Genomic DNA, 15120 nt, shown 5'->3' with positions numbered 1-15120 from the left:
TGCCCTTGGGCATCAGATTTTTAAAAGCTCCCCCAGGTGATTCTAATATATAGCAAAGTTTGAGAACCATAAGCTATGAACCAATTACAATACATTTCCCCATGTGTCCCTCCAAATACACAATTTGTTAACTTATGTAACCTTGTATGCCCCCACCGTGGCTAATACCAATTTCTGAGTGGTTTTTATTCCAAGAGAGTGCCTAGCCCAGGGCGCCATTGCTGGCATGGGCTCAATCAGAGTCTGATGACCACATCAGCATATAGAAAAATGCTGTTCTGTTTACACGCTGTAGCAAGAAGGGAGAGAGGATTTTTCATTGTAAGTATGGGTCCAGCACATTTCTACTTACTGCAATTCCTTTGCCAGTCTTCTTCCAAGGAAACCCCATAAAGAGGGTTTCCAGATCTTGGGAACCTAGGGCAGACAAAGGGGAAAAATGGAGAGTGGAGGTGTCAGCAAAGGAAAGAGAGTAAGGGAGGGAGGGAGAGAGAGAAAAAGAGAAGAGGAGGAAGAGGAAGGGGTAGAATGGGGAAGAAATGAGAAGAAACTAAGAAGGATATAAGGGTAGCAGAAGTTGAAAAATATTGACAAAAATTGACGATTGGTATTTACTAACCACCATCTATGAGAGGCGACAAAGATTCTTGTGGAGATCAATGAACATAGGGTTTTGTTAGGGGACAGGAATCAGGCACTCAGCAAGTTACATTGAACTATGCAATGAAGAATAAAGGGAAATAAAATCGGAGATAACATGGGACTTACAGAAAAAGACCCATCAACAAATAAGTTTCAGGGCAATAGACAGCACAAACTCCATTTTTACATGGGGAAATGGTATCACCTCCATTGCCATGGATCCCTATTCTTACTTGGCTATATCAGCTAACTCAGATTACGCACATAGGTGGCTCCTGAAGAGAGAACATTTAACACATTTCGTATCAAGGAGTCCTTCAGGGAATTATTTAAATATTTTATAGTTATTTCCTCTAGCCTGTACCATCCAGTATGTTGCCTGCAAATATTCGCTTTGAGAAAAAAATTAACTTTCCAAAAATTTACTTGAAGATAGTTACCCTTTGAGAGTCCTCATACCCACTCCTAACCCCATGATGCACATCTAGAAATTTCTTCTTAGAGTTGAGGTCTTGGTACTAATGTTTTATGAGAATAAGGAATGGGCATTCAATCCATTCAAAGTGGTGAAGGTTTGGTATCTTGTTATCTTTTCTAAGAAACGTTCTTAATTTGATGTGTTGAACTTTGGCAAAGTGAGTCCCTTTAGTGACATAAAAGCAGCCAGTCTTTAAAAGACGCTGACAGATGCTGAGAGAGTTTTTTACAGTGGGGCTGAGTTTCCAGCTCTGCTGCATGTAATTAGGCAGGCAGATAGAGCTTCACTCATTTTACTAGCCCTGTGGGATGGAATGGGGCGAGGGCCCCAAAGTTCCGCTTACTTCAAGGAAACACACTCTCTCTTTAACATGTGTGTCTCCATTTCTGTGAAGAAATAAGAGTCTGTGTTTTCATTTTATAAATTCTGCACACAACTGAGCTTGTGGTAAGGAACACATCATTTCTATTTATTTCAAGCAAGCGTAATTTATCCATTTCATAAAGAACTTGGATGGTAAAGATGGGGTACATGCATGATTTAAGGATCAGCATTTTTAGTGTCCTAACATCAATAAACACAGAATGCATTGTCTTGGCAATCTGGCTCATCTGAATCTACTTGAATTTTCCTATTTTGCCTTTTTTTTTTTTAAATTATTTGCTCTTCAGGGCTTAGTACTCGGGTGTCTGAAATGCTTGTGTCAATAAACAATTGAATTGCCAGTTTTCTATGTCAAGGTAGCATCTCTTTCTTTCAAACTCTTGGTTTGCTCTGCTACGTTTAATTGGGAACTCTGTTTGGCTCGTAAAATCTCTGCAGAATGCCCCCCCACCCCTTCAACTTTTACGTTTAAAAACCCAGTCTGTCTAAGAACAAAGCTGGGGCCTCTGGAGAACAGAGAGAGCACTCTGTGGGTCCCTTTCCCTTGCAAGCCTCATTCTAGAACTAAGTCCAAAAGCTTGGCTCATGTGTGTTGCTAGTGTCACCTCTTCTGTACCAAGCAGAAAGCACGGGAATCTTCACAGGTGCTGGCCATATATTCTCTATTAGAATCGTAACAGTAGGACCCAGCAATGAAATGTGAAGAAGCAGAGAGGGTCCTTGAGGCCAAGGGGCCAAATTCAGAATAGGGCATCTCATTTGAGGAGAAGGCAATGTGAGCAACACAGAACCATGGTGGGCACTGGGCTCTAATGACAGGAACTCAGAGGACCCAAACACGGACAGAACAAATTGGTTGAATTCCTAGACATGTTGCTCTGTAGGTCGAAAGGAACTTACCTCTTAAATGTGCATGCAGGCCAGTCTCGCCCTTTTCCAGATTTCTCGAGGAGGCAATGTTCCTCGCCCAAGACCCAAGAGTCATCCCGAAGTAGAGCCAACACAACCCATGATCCCTGTGTACTCATCCAGTGGGTAATGCACTAAAGATATGGCATTGTGCGGGACAGACAGGTTAGTCCAGTGGGAATAATGAGCAAACCTGGGCCCGAGCCAAGTCTGCTATTTACAAGTAGTATTACTTTGGACATAGGACTTAAAGCTTTCCGAGTTTGCTAAGCTATAAAATGGTAGTAGTAATATCTCTACATAAGTGTGGCTGGTACATAAAAGGTACTTGAATATTAGGTCCTTCTTCTATACCTCATTGCATCTTGTCAAGCCCAAATTTGTCAGGCCAAGCTTGTCATCCATATATGCAAGATTTCCTCCTAACTCAGTACCTTGGCCTCTTGTGTCCACCAGGATATGGAATGGTTCACATCTGATGGCAGTAACACCGCTCGTAACTGTAACATATAGGGCTCCCTCCTACTGCTAAGAACACATTCAACTTCCAAACTAAAATTTGACAGGCCTCTTATGGGCCGTGCCAGCACTTTGAAAATAAAACTCTTGAAGTTTCAACAGAAATATTTTTTTACATGATAGGACGAAACCATCTGGAACTTACTGCTTACATGGACTGAAAGAGCTATATCAACAATAGGGTTGTTATAAACTCAGGCTCCACACTGTCTCCTAAAGGGATTAGACAGGTCTCATAATGTGTTCTAGACAGAAAAAGTGACCCAAACAGGGGCTGAATCCTTAGATGTCATTAGTATTTTCTCATGTCAACGCTGGGATTTGAGAAGACAGAAGGAATTGACTTACTTTATATACTTGTCTGATCCTTTAGTATTTAATGAAAACTAGAATGTTTTATTTCACCCCTATGGGAAAATAGCTAAACTGGGCAGTTTGTTCCTGAAATAAAATATCAGCAATCAAAATAGTCTCAAGGTCTCTTAGAAAGCAGAACATCACAGGCTTATTAGAAAGTAGGTGCCCCAAGCTTCTAGGTGCTGTTAACATTGTTTTATTTCCTTTATACAAAAAGTAGAAATGACAGAAAAAACACTCTTGACAGAAAACAATACCACTGACCTGGTCTCATTTAGGAGCTGAGCCCAAACTGCCCATTTTACCGGGAAAGGAAAGTTCAATCAACATTAGCAAACACTCATGCAACTGATGAAAGACAAGATGGCGCCAGTGGCTTTAGGTGGACGTCGTGTGGGTAGGCTGAACCAATCCAATCTTAAAAAACATACATTGGCCCAATCATGCTTTTAAACGTCATCTCTTTAGAAACAAGTTATATATACAAATATCACCCAAAAATGTGTATTATATAGTCTACTACTATAAATTTAAGGCATCCTGATACTGTTCTTCTGCTGGTGAGGCATTGGTTCTCATGATTCTATTTCCACAGTGGATAGTCCAGAAATTTCCAATGGTGTCCAAAGGGCGGCAGTGAAAGATAAGAAAAAAGTGATTTACAAGAAGAGTTCTTTTGACTCTGGCTCAGCATTGTGCTTTATGCTGTAGGATTTCTTCATTTTTCTATTGATGTCATTATGCCTAAGCAGAAGAAAAACCATAAAGGCCAGAATTAGATAAAACTATGGTCAAGTTACAAGACAACAGCACTAAACAGCTCACCAAACATGGAAACTATCCTCATACAAACCACACTGAAGAACACTTCATTCCAGTAGGCAAATTATTTTCTTTTCATATAAACCACTCTTTAAACAATAAAAGCTATAGTCATGTAATAACACACACTTAGTGAACACTTTTTAATCCAGCTCTGGAAGTAATTTCTCAATCATGCTGATTGGAATCCAGGCAAGATTCTAGTCAAGGGAATTTCATCAAATTCAAGTCAAAGTCACATCAAATAAGATAGTAAGTATAGTAATGTTGGTTGAGTGGAAACGAGAGATGTTTATATTTTATTGACATGGATTCACTGGTGACATCTTTAATGTCCAATAAGCTCAAGTCTTAATTGTTCAAAGAAGATGCTCTTTTTGGGTGTGTGTTTACTGTTGGAAGATCATAAGTAGGTAAGTCTAGGGGAAAAAGTAATGCTGTTTGCTGCCCCCAGGATCTGATACCTAGTAAGCCTATGTAAAGAAATACCAGCTTAAGCCTTGGAACAGTTGTGCTGTATAAGTGAATTCCCTCCTGGGTAGATACATTCATTTTCATGAGATATTACTCGCATTCTGGGTACAAAAATCTTCCAGAGGGGAGTCATCTCCTGAAGGTGGGCCAGCCTACATATTAATAAATTCCTTCTTGTTGCTACATCAGACAAAAACAAAGTGTTTCCGGTAATGCTACTTGCTAACATGAGGACATATTTGGATGGAGAGCCTCAAGTGGGATTTTATGGCCTCAAAATCGTGCTTGCTTACAAAGACCATGTAGTCTATTCTTAGTGTTCCAGTAAGTATTTGATCCTCATCACAACCTGAATGTTCTAATTCTTACTTTATTCTTACTTTATTTATGCCTCTAAATAGAACCTTATTAATTTTTTTAAGATTTTAAGTAATCTTTACACCCAACGTGGGGCTTGAGCTTATGACCCCGAGATCAAGAGTTGCAAGCTTTAGCAACTGAGCTAGCCAGGTGCCCCTGAATAGAACCTTAGAGAGTGTCTGTGGGCAAGAAAGGGAAGAAGGGGCAAGAAAAACCTGGTTGGCTAAAAGATGTTCTAGGGACTTTCAATTAAACACGGTGGATTAAATACATACGTTCATCACCCTATTCTTACAAAACAACACTAAAAGGAAAGTAAAGAAATAAAAAAGGCATAAACCTAAATGAATAAGGCAAGTGAGAGGGGATGATAATAGACAAAATACCAACACTATTTCAGAAACAGGAAGGTGGATGGGCATGTGGAGTTGATTTAGGAGAGTTGAAGATGCAGAAATCCAAGCCTATAGGCAGGGAACCCAACAAACTGATTTGTGCTGCAAGATGCAGAAACCAAAAGCATCATGTATTTCTGAAGGTGACAGTGGGTGCTGAGTGGGTGCTGAAAATCGGAAGATTATCTGAAAAATTTTTGGAAGTAGCAATTCATATCCCAGATTACCTCCCTGATCAAATGTAGCTGGGTATATATCTCTTTCCCACTGAAAGAAAACTGGAGGTAACAATTTACAAGGCATGAGCCAGAGAGACTCTGAATTCAGCTGAAGCGGGTGGAAACCAGAAGATTAAATGAAAGTCTCCCTAAGTGAGAAAGTGAGAATATGATTCTCAACCCATCTCCCTTTAGTCTGACTCATGAATGCTTGGCATTCAGGTTATGGGCCCTGGCAGAAGACTGGAGTTTCCTTAACTTGAGAAATGAACTGGCCAAGAGAAAAGACCTACAAATACTGACAGGGACTTCCCCAACAAAGAGCCTTGTCCTCACCAGTTCGGGTGAAGCAACATCTACCAGTCCATAAGCTCACCCATAAAGTCGGAGTTTCCATTCAGCTTTAGTGAATATAAATGAGTTGGAGATCATCAGGTATTTGAGGAAAGTGCTACTATGAAAGACAGGACCAAAATAAACAGAGAAATGGAAGTCAAAGTGAACAGAGATAACATAGGGAGACAATGAGAACTTTGAACATCTTTAACAAGAAAAGAAAAACTGGGAAAATGTCTGTAATTCATAATACAAAGGGTTAGTCTTCCTAATATGTAACATATAAAGAGCTGTTATAAGTCATAAGAAGGTGAGAATCTCAATAAAATGAAGGGTTAAAAATAGGACATTCATACAATGAGATAATACATAGCTGTGTAAAAGAATAAAGAAACTATATACTAATACATAAAGACCTTCATTGTGTTAGGTGAAGAAAAGCAAGAAGCAAAACTGTATCAGACACCACTTTTACTGCAAAAAGGAAGAAAAGAAAAAAATATACATTTGTATTTGTCTGTAAAATTTAAGTAAGTCCTGCATGTATAATGCTACAAAGAGGAAACAGAGAAAACCAACAAAGTACTTCTAGAAATTAACACTATTATAGCAAAAATAAAAAATTAGAAAGGTTGGAAGGTACACGTCAGTTCTTTCCTAAAGGAACTAGAAAAAGCAGAAGTATGGATAAAGATAGAAAAATAGTTAGCAAATCTGAGGATTGATTCAGTGTGTCCAACATTACAATAACATGATTTCCAGAAAGAGTGATCAGAGAAATTGGAATGGAGAAAACTTTCAAAGAAATTGTACAAAAACATTTCCCAGAACTGCAGCACATAGGTTTCCAGATTGAAAAAGCCTGCTGAGCGCCCACATGTCAGGAATGAAAATGGCATCATGACAAAGCATCAGGAAATCAAAATACTGGGGATAAAGAGAAAATCATAATAGCTTCCAAGGGATTTGCAGTTAGAGAGGAATGGAGCTTTGCAACAGACACATTAGAAGCAAGAAGAAAATGAAACAGTGTGTTCAAGATTCTGAGGGAAAATCGTTTCCTAGGTAGAATTCTATACCCAGCCAAACACACCTAATTCAGAATGAGGGCAAAATGAAGATCCTTTCAGACAGACAAGGTCTCAACAAATTTAGCACCCATTCACCTCCTAAAGATGGGAGGATGTGTTTACCAAAACAAGAGCATAAACCCCAAATGGGAAAAGACAGATTCAGGAAATAGGGCTCTACACAGGAGAGAAGCAGAAGCAATTCCCAGAATAATGTATGGGGGAAACACCAGGAAGACAGCTGTATAGCCCTGCCAGATAGCAGCAGTCCAGACTGGGGCAGGAGGAAAGAGGTTGCTCTTTCCTCAGGGATTCCACATTTCCATAGCCCATGAACAAACTCAGAGACACTTGACTTGTCTGAGTGTGCTGAAGGAAGGATTCTGTCTCCTGTGAAGTGTTTAGAAATGAATTGTAAACTGAGAAGCAAAAATTACTTTCTCCCCTCAAAATGTAAAGTTATAATTAGAAAGGAAATGCACGGACCTAATGTGATTAATATTTAGACAGCCATAGTAATAATAAACACCAAATACTAATTTAACCCCAAAGAGAGATACAACTGTATTAATAATGGTGGGAAGAGGAAGCAGGTGTGTGTGTGTGTGTGTATGTGTGTGTTTGGGGGTAGGGGGCAGTGCTGGGTGCTAAAATAGAGCTAGACAAGTTTGTTTCTTTGTGGAGAATATAGATTTTTGGAATCCTGGCTCCATAATTTATTATTATCATTACTGTACAAACTTGGGCAAGATACATAATCTCTCTTGGCTTCCAATCTGCAAACTCTGATAATAATAGTATTTACCATATTGTGTTACTGTGAAGGTTAAAACAGTTAATATGCAGATGGCATCTAGAATATTCTTTGGTACACTGTTAATGCTTTATAAGTGTTAGCTATCATTTTACCTTTTATAGTGGAAAGCCAATAGGTAACAGAGGGAATATCTAAAGTTGAGTATCTGTATGAGCATGTGATCTGGCAATACAGAATACTAGAGAATACATCTGAAAGAAAGCCAAGTGGTTGATTCAGGGGAGTGGGAATACAGAACAGGGTAGGTTGGGCAGAGGAGAGCCAATTTTTGTTAGGACGCTAGCATTATTGTTATATATACCTATAGCACTTTGACAAAAAAGTAAACAAAAAATCAATAAAAGTTAAAAAGAAGGCTTAGGTTGTAGTTTAAGGATGATATCATCATTTAGACATTAACAGAGTATTTTTGCTTTAATATAAGGGGTGTTGTGGTCAAGAACACTAAAAAGGAACACTTTCTGCAGGACAAAACCCAGCATGATTAGAGCCGAGTGTATATTTGAGGCATTTATTTGAATAATATCAGGATAAGCCTCCCTGAATCCCTCAATTACCTAGTCCTGAATTACCAGTATTCAAAAGAACAAAAGTGTTTGGGTAATTGTGGCATGAATTATTCAGATAATTTGCTGTTCCTTGATTTCATTTTTGGATACAAAATCACATTCTCAGTGACCAAAATTGGGAAGAAGAAAAGGCTTAAATTTAAATAACAGTTTTGCAAGTAATCTAACTTGCTGATTCATCCAGGCAGGGATTCCACATTTCCATAGCCCATCGTGATCAGACAGCAATTTACTTGGAGGATTAGTTTAAAAGGGTCCACGGGCATGCATTACACTTCCACTGATAACCAAAACAGGGAGATTTTGTTACTTTCCTGGTCTCCTTCAGAACTTTACTGAGAGCAAATCTCTAAATCCCATCTACTAAAAAATGGGATTCAGGTTCAAAGAATGAACAACTTGCCCTCTAAGTACCCACACTAAAAACTCACTGTAGGTAGGGAGGCTTGTAATCAAAGGGCCTAGATTTAGATGGAGGACACCGTTGTTTCTTGGGATAACAAGCTCAGTCCTTTTTGTTTCTCCTTTTCCCTCTTCTTTTTCCCTTTCCTCCCTCCACTCTCCCTCTTGCCAAATATTTATGAAGTCTCTAGCATGTGCCAGGCACCAAGCTGGACACTGGGGTACAGATGGGGGGTGTAGGGAGGCTGTCAAGGGTCCCCACTGTCATGAAGCTCCTCTATGTTTCATGGAGTTTACTGTGTTATAACTCTATCCTCTTAATTCTCCCTGGATTCTGATCTCTTTTAGGAAGGCAGCATACCTTGTGCCAGCACAGCAAAATGCCTGGCTTAGAGAGAAAGACGGTGGTGCAGTGAGTGCACTGGCAAACCAGGGATGTGGCATCCAGGAGGGTAATGTATCTGCAAGGTTCTCAGTGTGGGAAGGAAAATCCAAGATGACTGTGGTTGGAGCAGGGATGCTTGGTGAAGGTACTGGAAGTTGTCTGGGTAAAGTCTCTAGCTGGTACTTTTATTTTTACATTTTTTATAATTTTTTTTATTATGTTATGTTAGTCACCATACAGTACATCATTAGTTTTTGATGCAGCGTTCCATGATTCATTGTTTTCGTATAACACCGTGTTCCATGCAGTACGTGCCCTCTTTAATACCCATCACCAGGCTAATCCATCCCCCCCACCTCTAACACCCTCAGTTTGTTTCTCGGAGTCCATAGTCTTTCAGGGTTCATTTCCCCCTCTGATTTCCACCCCCTTCATTTTTCCCTTCCTTCTCCTGATGTCCTCCAAGCTATTCCCTATGTTACACAAAGAAGTGAAACCATATGCTAATTGTCTTTCTCTACTTGACTTATTTCACTTATTTCCCCTTCAGTTCCATCCATGTTGATACGAATGGTGGGTATTCATCCTTTCTGATGGCTGAGTCATATTCCACTGTATATATGGACCACATCTTCTTTATCCATTCGTCTGTTGAAGGGCATCTGGGCTCCTTCCACAGTTGGGCTATTGTGGACATTGCTGCTATGAACATTGGGGTACAGGTGCCCCTTCTTTTCACTACATCGGTGTCTTTGGGGTAAATACCCAGTAGTGCAATTGCTGGGTCATAGGGTAGCTGGTACTTTTAAACCTCAAATCAATGGCTGCTTCTTGGAAACTCTAGTCTTCCTCAGAGCTTATAGACAGGCACTGCTTTTTTAATGTTCAGAGACACCCCCGTGGTGGCAGAGATGGTGCCCATAGGACACTAACAGGGCAGTTTCCCTGGGGGCATTTCACAGTTCAAACCAGGACCTTAGAGGGGAGGGAGGAAAGGAGGGTGGAGGTGGGAAAAGGGAGTAGTCTGTTCTTCAGTTTCGTGATTGCATTTAAGGCAGGATTCACATGCTGAAAGAACGTATTTCTGGAGGGATGGTTTTGGTTTTGAAGGAAGGTCTTCTCTCTGTACCCTCCTACTTCTCATTCATGGCTGTTCCACATGGTCATTTCCTGCCTTCCAAGGGCAGTGCTTGAAGACTGAACATGGGATCTTAGTTGCAATAGCTTTTTCTATGTCTCAACTCCTTATACTTGGAGACTCAACTCTGTTTCATTGTCTTCCTGTGGCAGCATATACTTTCTCTTTTTCCCAGTGGGTGTACGGCATGTATGGAAAGAAACTCCATTTGTGAATCATGCTCTGGTCAACCTTGGGAACTCTGGCTGCTTTTATAAAGAGCTTGCGAAGTTGTGCCGAGACTTTGGGAGGGTCTGGTCATTTTAACTATCCCTCATCACATGAGTATTTCCCTCCACACACAAGATTCTGCTATGCGATAGCCAAGGACAATGCAAAAACCGTGGCCTGAGCAAAGGAGAACCTGCCTTTGGAGAAATGTTCAAGACTGGGGTCTCTTCTCTCCTCTAAGTCATAGGGACAAAAAAGCTCAGTATGAAATATGGGTTTCCCCTCTGAAACTAATATGAATACTAAGGAGGCAGAGGTGAGGGTGGGAGGGACAAGAGTTGTACAGGGAACACAGAACCTGGGGACACACGGAGGAGGAGTGGGGGGGAAGGTGACCAGGGGGGTTCTAGGGGTTTCTGGAGTAGAGGAAGGCACCTCAGGGACCTGGTATCAATTCCTGTTAATGGGCTGGCTCTAGACCCCAGAGCTAGGATATTACAAATGAATATCCACTTCTGATCAGGGCTTAGAAGCCAAAACTGTAGTTTTTGAGTGATAATGCTAATGTCTGTAATCGCTAAATCCCCTTTTTGTATTAGCCCTTGAACCAACTTTTCTGAACTGTTATACTTAAGACTCTGTCTGCCCTCGGGGAGGTCGCTCTAGAACTATGTCCTCAGCATGGATCAATGATCCGTGGTAACATAACAGTGACCAAAAAATTACAGACACATCCCTTCAAGAATTCTTAAAAAGCGTATGGGTTAAAAAATAGATACTTTAAGGTAAAAAATTAAAGACAAGATTAGAATGTGGTTATTTTCTCATATCCAGAGAAATGATGGTGAGGATGCCTTTGTTCAGCAAGACTGGGGCTCCTTTTTGGCACCGACTGGATTTTTCCATCATGAGTCTGGAAGTGCTCATCAGTGGGGCTGAGGATAACACATTGTACTTGGGAGACAGCTTTCTGCCAGGGCCTCACCTCTACTTTTCCAATGGCTTCCATATCTTTGATCATTTTTTTGATTAGCATGATATCCTGACAGTAAGGACATAATGTGTGTGTGCGTGCGTGCGTGCGTGCGTGCGTGTGTGTGTGTGTGTGTGTGTGCTGGTGGGGGTGGGCACCCTCAACTCTGACCTCCTACTGGGCCCAGCACATGACTACCACACCTCACATCGTCTCAGGCCAAACGTACGACTCCTGTTGAAGTGGTTAGTGAACATCCTTGACATCTATGCAAAATATCGGATACCAGAGCTCTTGGCCCTGCATGTATCATTTCCTGTGTGGCTAATTCCTTGGCAGTAAAACCCACACTAATGGTGTTTATTACTTAATGTGTTTTGAAGCCGTCTGCTCTGGTGTTGGGGCTAGGATGAGGGTTTCAGGCCGCAGTGGCACTGTGGTCACAGAGGGTGTGAGTGGTGGTGGCCAGAGGATGATACCCTCTGCCTCTAGCTAGCTGGACGCAAAGCTCACGTCATGTGTCCCAGGCCTCACTTAGACTTAAACTCTGGGAAATGAATGTCTTATTGGCGTTTTAAGACAAGTAATTGCAAACATTCCTTTGGAGTTGTAATAACTCAAAACCAACTTGTCCTTGATAAGAAAAAGTAAAGATAAATCTGCTTGTTATAAACAAAGTCATCGTGGGCTGTGGAAACACTCTGGGAAAGCTGTCCAGAGTAATGGAGTCCAATCTAATTTTAAAGGGCATTGAAAAGAAATTTAGATTCTTTGCTATCAAGCTGTGACCAATTTAGGAAAATAAATAGCAAACAGAATCCCCACACAGAGGTGATGTTCTTTCAAATGTATTTACTGCCCGTATTTTCCCAGGAAAAATAAACATTTCTTAGGAACTAAAATGGGACTCCAGCATATGTCTGCAACTAGGTTCTGGGGACCCACTCTTTCTCCTAGGGCCATAGCGATAGGGTAATTCGGTGGCATTAATATTTGGAACCAACCTCAACCCAATGACTGCCATTGGATTCCAAAGTTATATAAACCTGGGGAATTGCTGCTACCCGGGAGGAGCCGTTTAGCTTTCAAGCAAATTCTTGGGCCAAGATGTGAAGGCATCACTGAGGGATGAACCCTTGGGTTCCTTTCTATATTGTATCTTTCTGTGGGATGTTCCTTCAATGGGTCCCTGAGGCAAAATGAAGCAAGCACTAGAGTCAATTAGGTGTTTTTCATGCCCACAATCTCATGCTGGTGTTAGTTTCTCTGAGGAATCTTCATTTCCACTATGGCCGTCCACCCTTATTTTATCTAAGGAGTGAACTTGGCCACGTTCTCTCTGCCTCTGTGTCATTATGAGTGAATCCGAGAAACCTCCCCTCTCCAGTGTGAGCCAACGAGGGACTTCTCACTTTCTGTGGAACACACGCTAAACGGAAACCATGATAAAGTAGAGGTTAATTTATAAGGTAGGGGAGGGGAAGGGTGGCCAAGATGCTTATTTAAATACACTAAGTATTTTTATTTTGGGGTTTCTAGTTTATCGCTGAAATCAAACTCTGTTAATATGTAAACCCAGTGACTCTGAGGTTCAGAACTGAGCCTTCAGAAGGATTGTTCCCTCAACTGAGTAGGAAAGAGTTAACCTAGAGTTGGATAGCTCAGGAGCCCCAAAACCTCATTTGGTCCTCTGACTTTTGTAATTATATTATAGAAAATTGTTCAGCTTTCTTCCTTTGCTTGTAAAAAGACAGGACGAAATATTTCTGGCAGGACAATCCACTGTGATACTAACTGTCTTGTTTCCAGGTACTGTAGGAACCTTCGAGAGATGAGAGGTGTTTCTCCTTCTCCCTCCCAAGAGTTTCTCAAGTCTTTGTGCTGCCTTTCCTGCCTTCTTAAACAGAAGTTGGTGACTTCTGTTTAAGGACAGGAGCAGAATTTTCCAGGTACCAGAAGACACACCCAACCTCACCTGGGACTGAGAAGGGTATGGGGATGGGGAGGTGGGTTGGGAGGAAGAGAGGGGGTCCAGTACCAATGTCTGGGAGGGGAATGCACATTTTATTTTTCCTTCTATTTCCTTCCTACCCCAGGCCTTGGGTTCGAAGAACGGGCTGAGATTCCCTGCCCCAGGGTGGCCGGAAGCAGCCCAGACTCAGGCACCGTGTGAGCCTGACCCAAGTTGAATGCTGGTGACCAGTAAATACCTAAGCTCCAAGGTGCTTCCTTCAATGTGCTGAATTAATGAGACCCCTAGGGGCACTCCCTGAAATGCCTGAGATTTACTTCTCCTCTGGGCTGACCAGAGACCTGGAGCAGATTAAATCTGATTTAAAGGGTCAAGAAAAGGACGTTTCTTGCACCTTAGTATTCTGACCTAAAAATTTATACTCGCAACACATACACTCTTATTTGGGTGTGTTTATCATTATATAGAAACAGACGCACATTCACAAAACAGTGCGGAGGATTTTGGAAGGGTGCTGCAAGGCGTAACATATTTTTCTTTTAATTTAAATAATTATATTAAAGCAAGCAAGTTTAAATGATTTAAAAGTGACAGCCTCCCTTAACATGAATTTGGGGCTTTCTTCTGAAAGAAGCCAGTCACCGGGCACCAAGTGTAGGAAGTCACCCTCCACGGCTCTCCTTTCACTCCCCCCCCCCCCCCCCCCGTTTCCTGCTTCCTCCAGGAGTAGGAGTTATGCACATTCCCCAGGGAGGAAAGAAAGCCCGATGCAGAAGGACTTTGCCCAGAGAGGCGCCTGAGCCACTGGGGACCTTCGAAGACGATCCTTTTCTGGACACAGTCCATGCATTTTGAAGCATAAACCTTTTGTTTGGGAAAGCCCCACGTGTGACTGGTGGGTACACACAGACGGGCTGACCGCTGGGCACTGGGGTTCTGAGCGTTAAGCGAGAGCAATTTCAGAATGGCAGGGCCTTGCTTCTCCCCAGCACAGTGATGAAAGGAGCTTTCACTGTAGGATAAGCAATGAAATAAAACCTCAGCTCTCCTTCACAGCTCTGATTCTGATCAGAGATCGACTCCGTCCACCCGTGACAGGAAATTTAATTTCTATACTTACTTGGTACTTGACTCCATTAAAACAAAGACTGAAAGCCAAAGTCAACCGGGAGACTCAGCATGTTTGTAAGGTGAGTAGATTCCTCTGCCCTCTGCGGCTGGAATAAAGCCCCGCCAATCAGGCACTTGATCCCTTTCTAAAGCCCCGTTATAAGCTTGGCTGCTTCTGTTGGGGTGTGTGTGTGTGTGTGTGTGTGTGTGTGTGTGTGTGTGTGTGTGAGGGGAAGGTGTCATTTTCTTCTTTCTTGGTATCAGCTCCTGCTAAGGGTGCTCTGGGACTGTGGCTTAAAAGGTCATGTTACTGGAAGCAAAGGCATGGCCTCACTGCGCGAGGGACCCGCTAGCTAGCACCACGTACCGTGCATGGTTACGCAGAGGCTCTTCGGTCAGCAAGTTAGAAGAAAGGGTGATGCAGCTGCCGTACATCTCCTAGAGAGGTGCAATTAAACATCATCTGAAAACATGCAACAAAGCTCGGCACATGCACATGTCTCAATCAACAGGAGGCATGCAGGAGGCAGTTTAGTTGGACAGAAGCTTCATACCTACTTTAAGGAGCATGGGGAGCTGC

General features: G+C 41.9%; 1 protein-coding gene across 2 annotated transcripts in view; it reads right to left on the bottom strand.

Moving 5' to 3' along the window:
* Positions 1–3948: 3948 nt before the first annotated feature.
* SNCAIP (synuclein alpha interacting protein) overlaps positions 3949–15120 on the bottom strand; it is a 74816-nt gene continuing 63644 nt past the window's right edge. For both annotated transcript variants that reach the window (XM_028103625.1, XM_028103626.1), the window contains 2 exons: positions 14908–14978; positions 3949–4033 (listed from right to left, as the gene is read on the bottom strand). In XM_028103625.1, coding sequence (XP_027959426.1) covers positions 3949–4033; positions 14908–14978 — 156 coding nt within the window. The remainder of the gene's footprint in view (positions 4034–14907; positions 14979–15120) is intronic.

The sequence above is a fragment of the Eumetopias jubatus genome, unplaced genomic scaffold, assembly GCF_037043125.1.
Source record: "Eumetopias jubatus isolate StellerSeaLion01/CBP00866 unplaced genomic scaffold, mEumJub1_p1.0 scaffold_5, whole genome shotgun sequence".
NCBI classification, from domain to species: Eukaryota; Metazoa; Chordata; class Mammalia; order Carnivora; family Otariidae; genus Eumetopias; species Eumetopias jubatus.
Note: the sequence above shows the minus strand (reverse complement) of the source record. Positions and strands in the feature narration are given on the sequence as shown.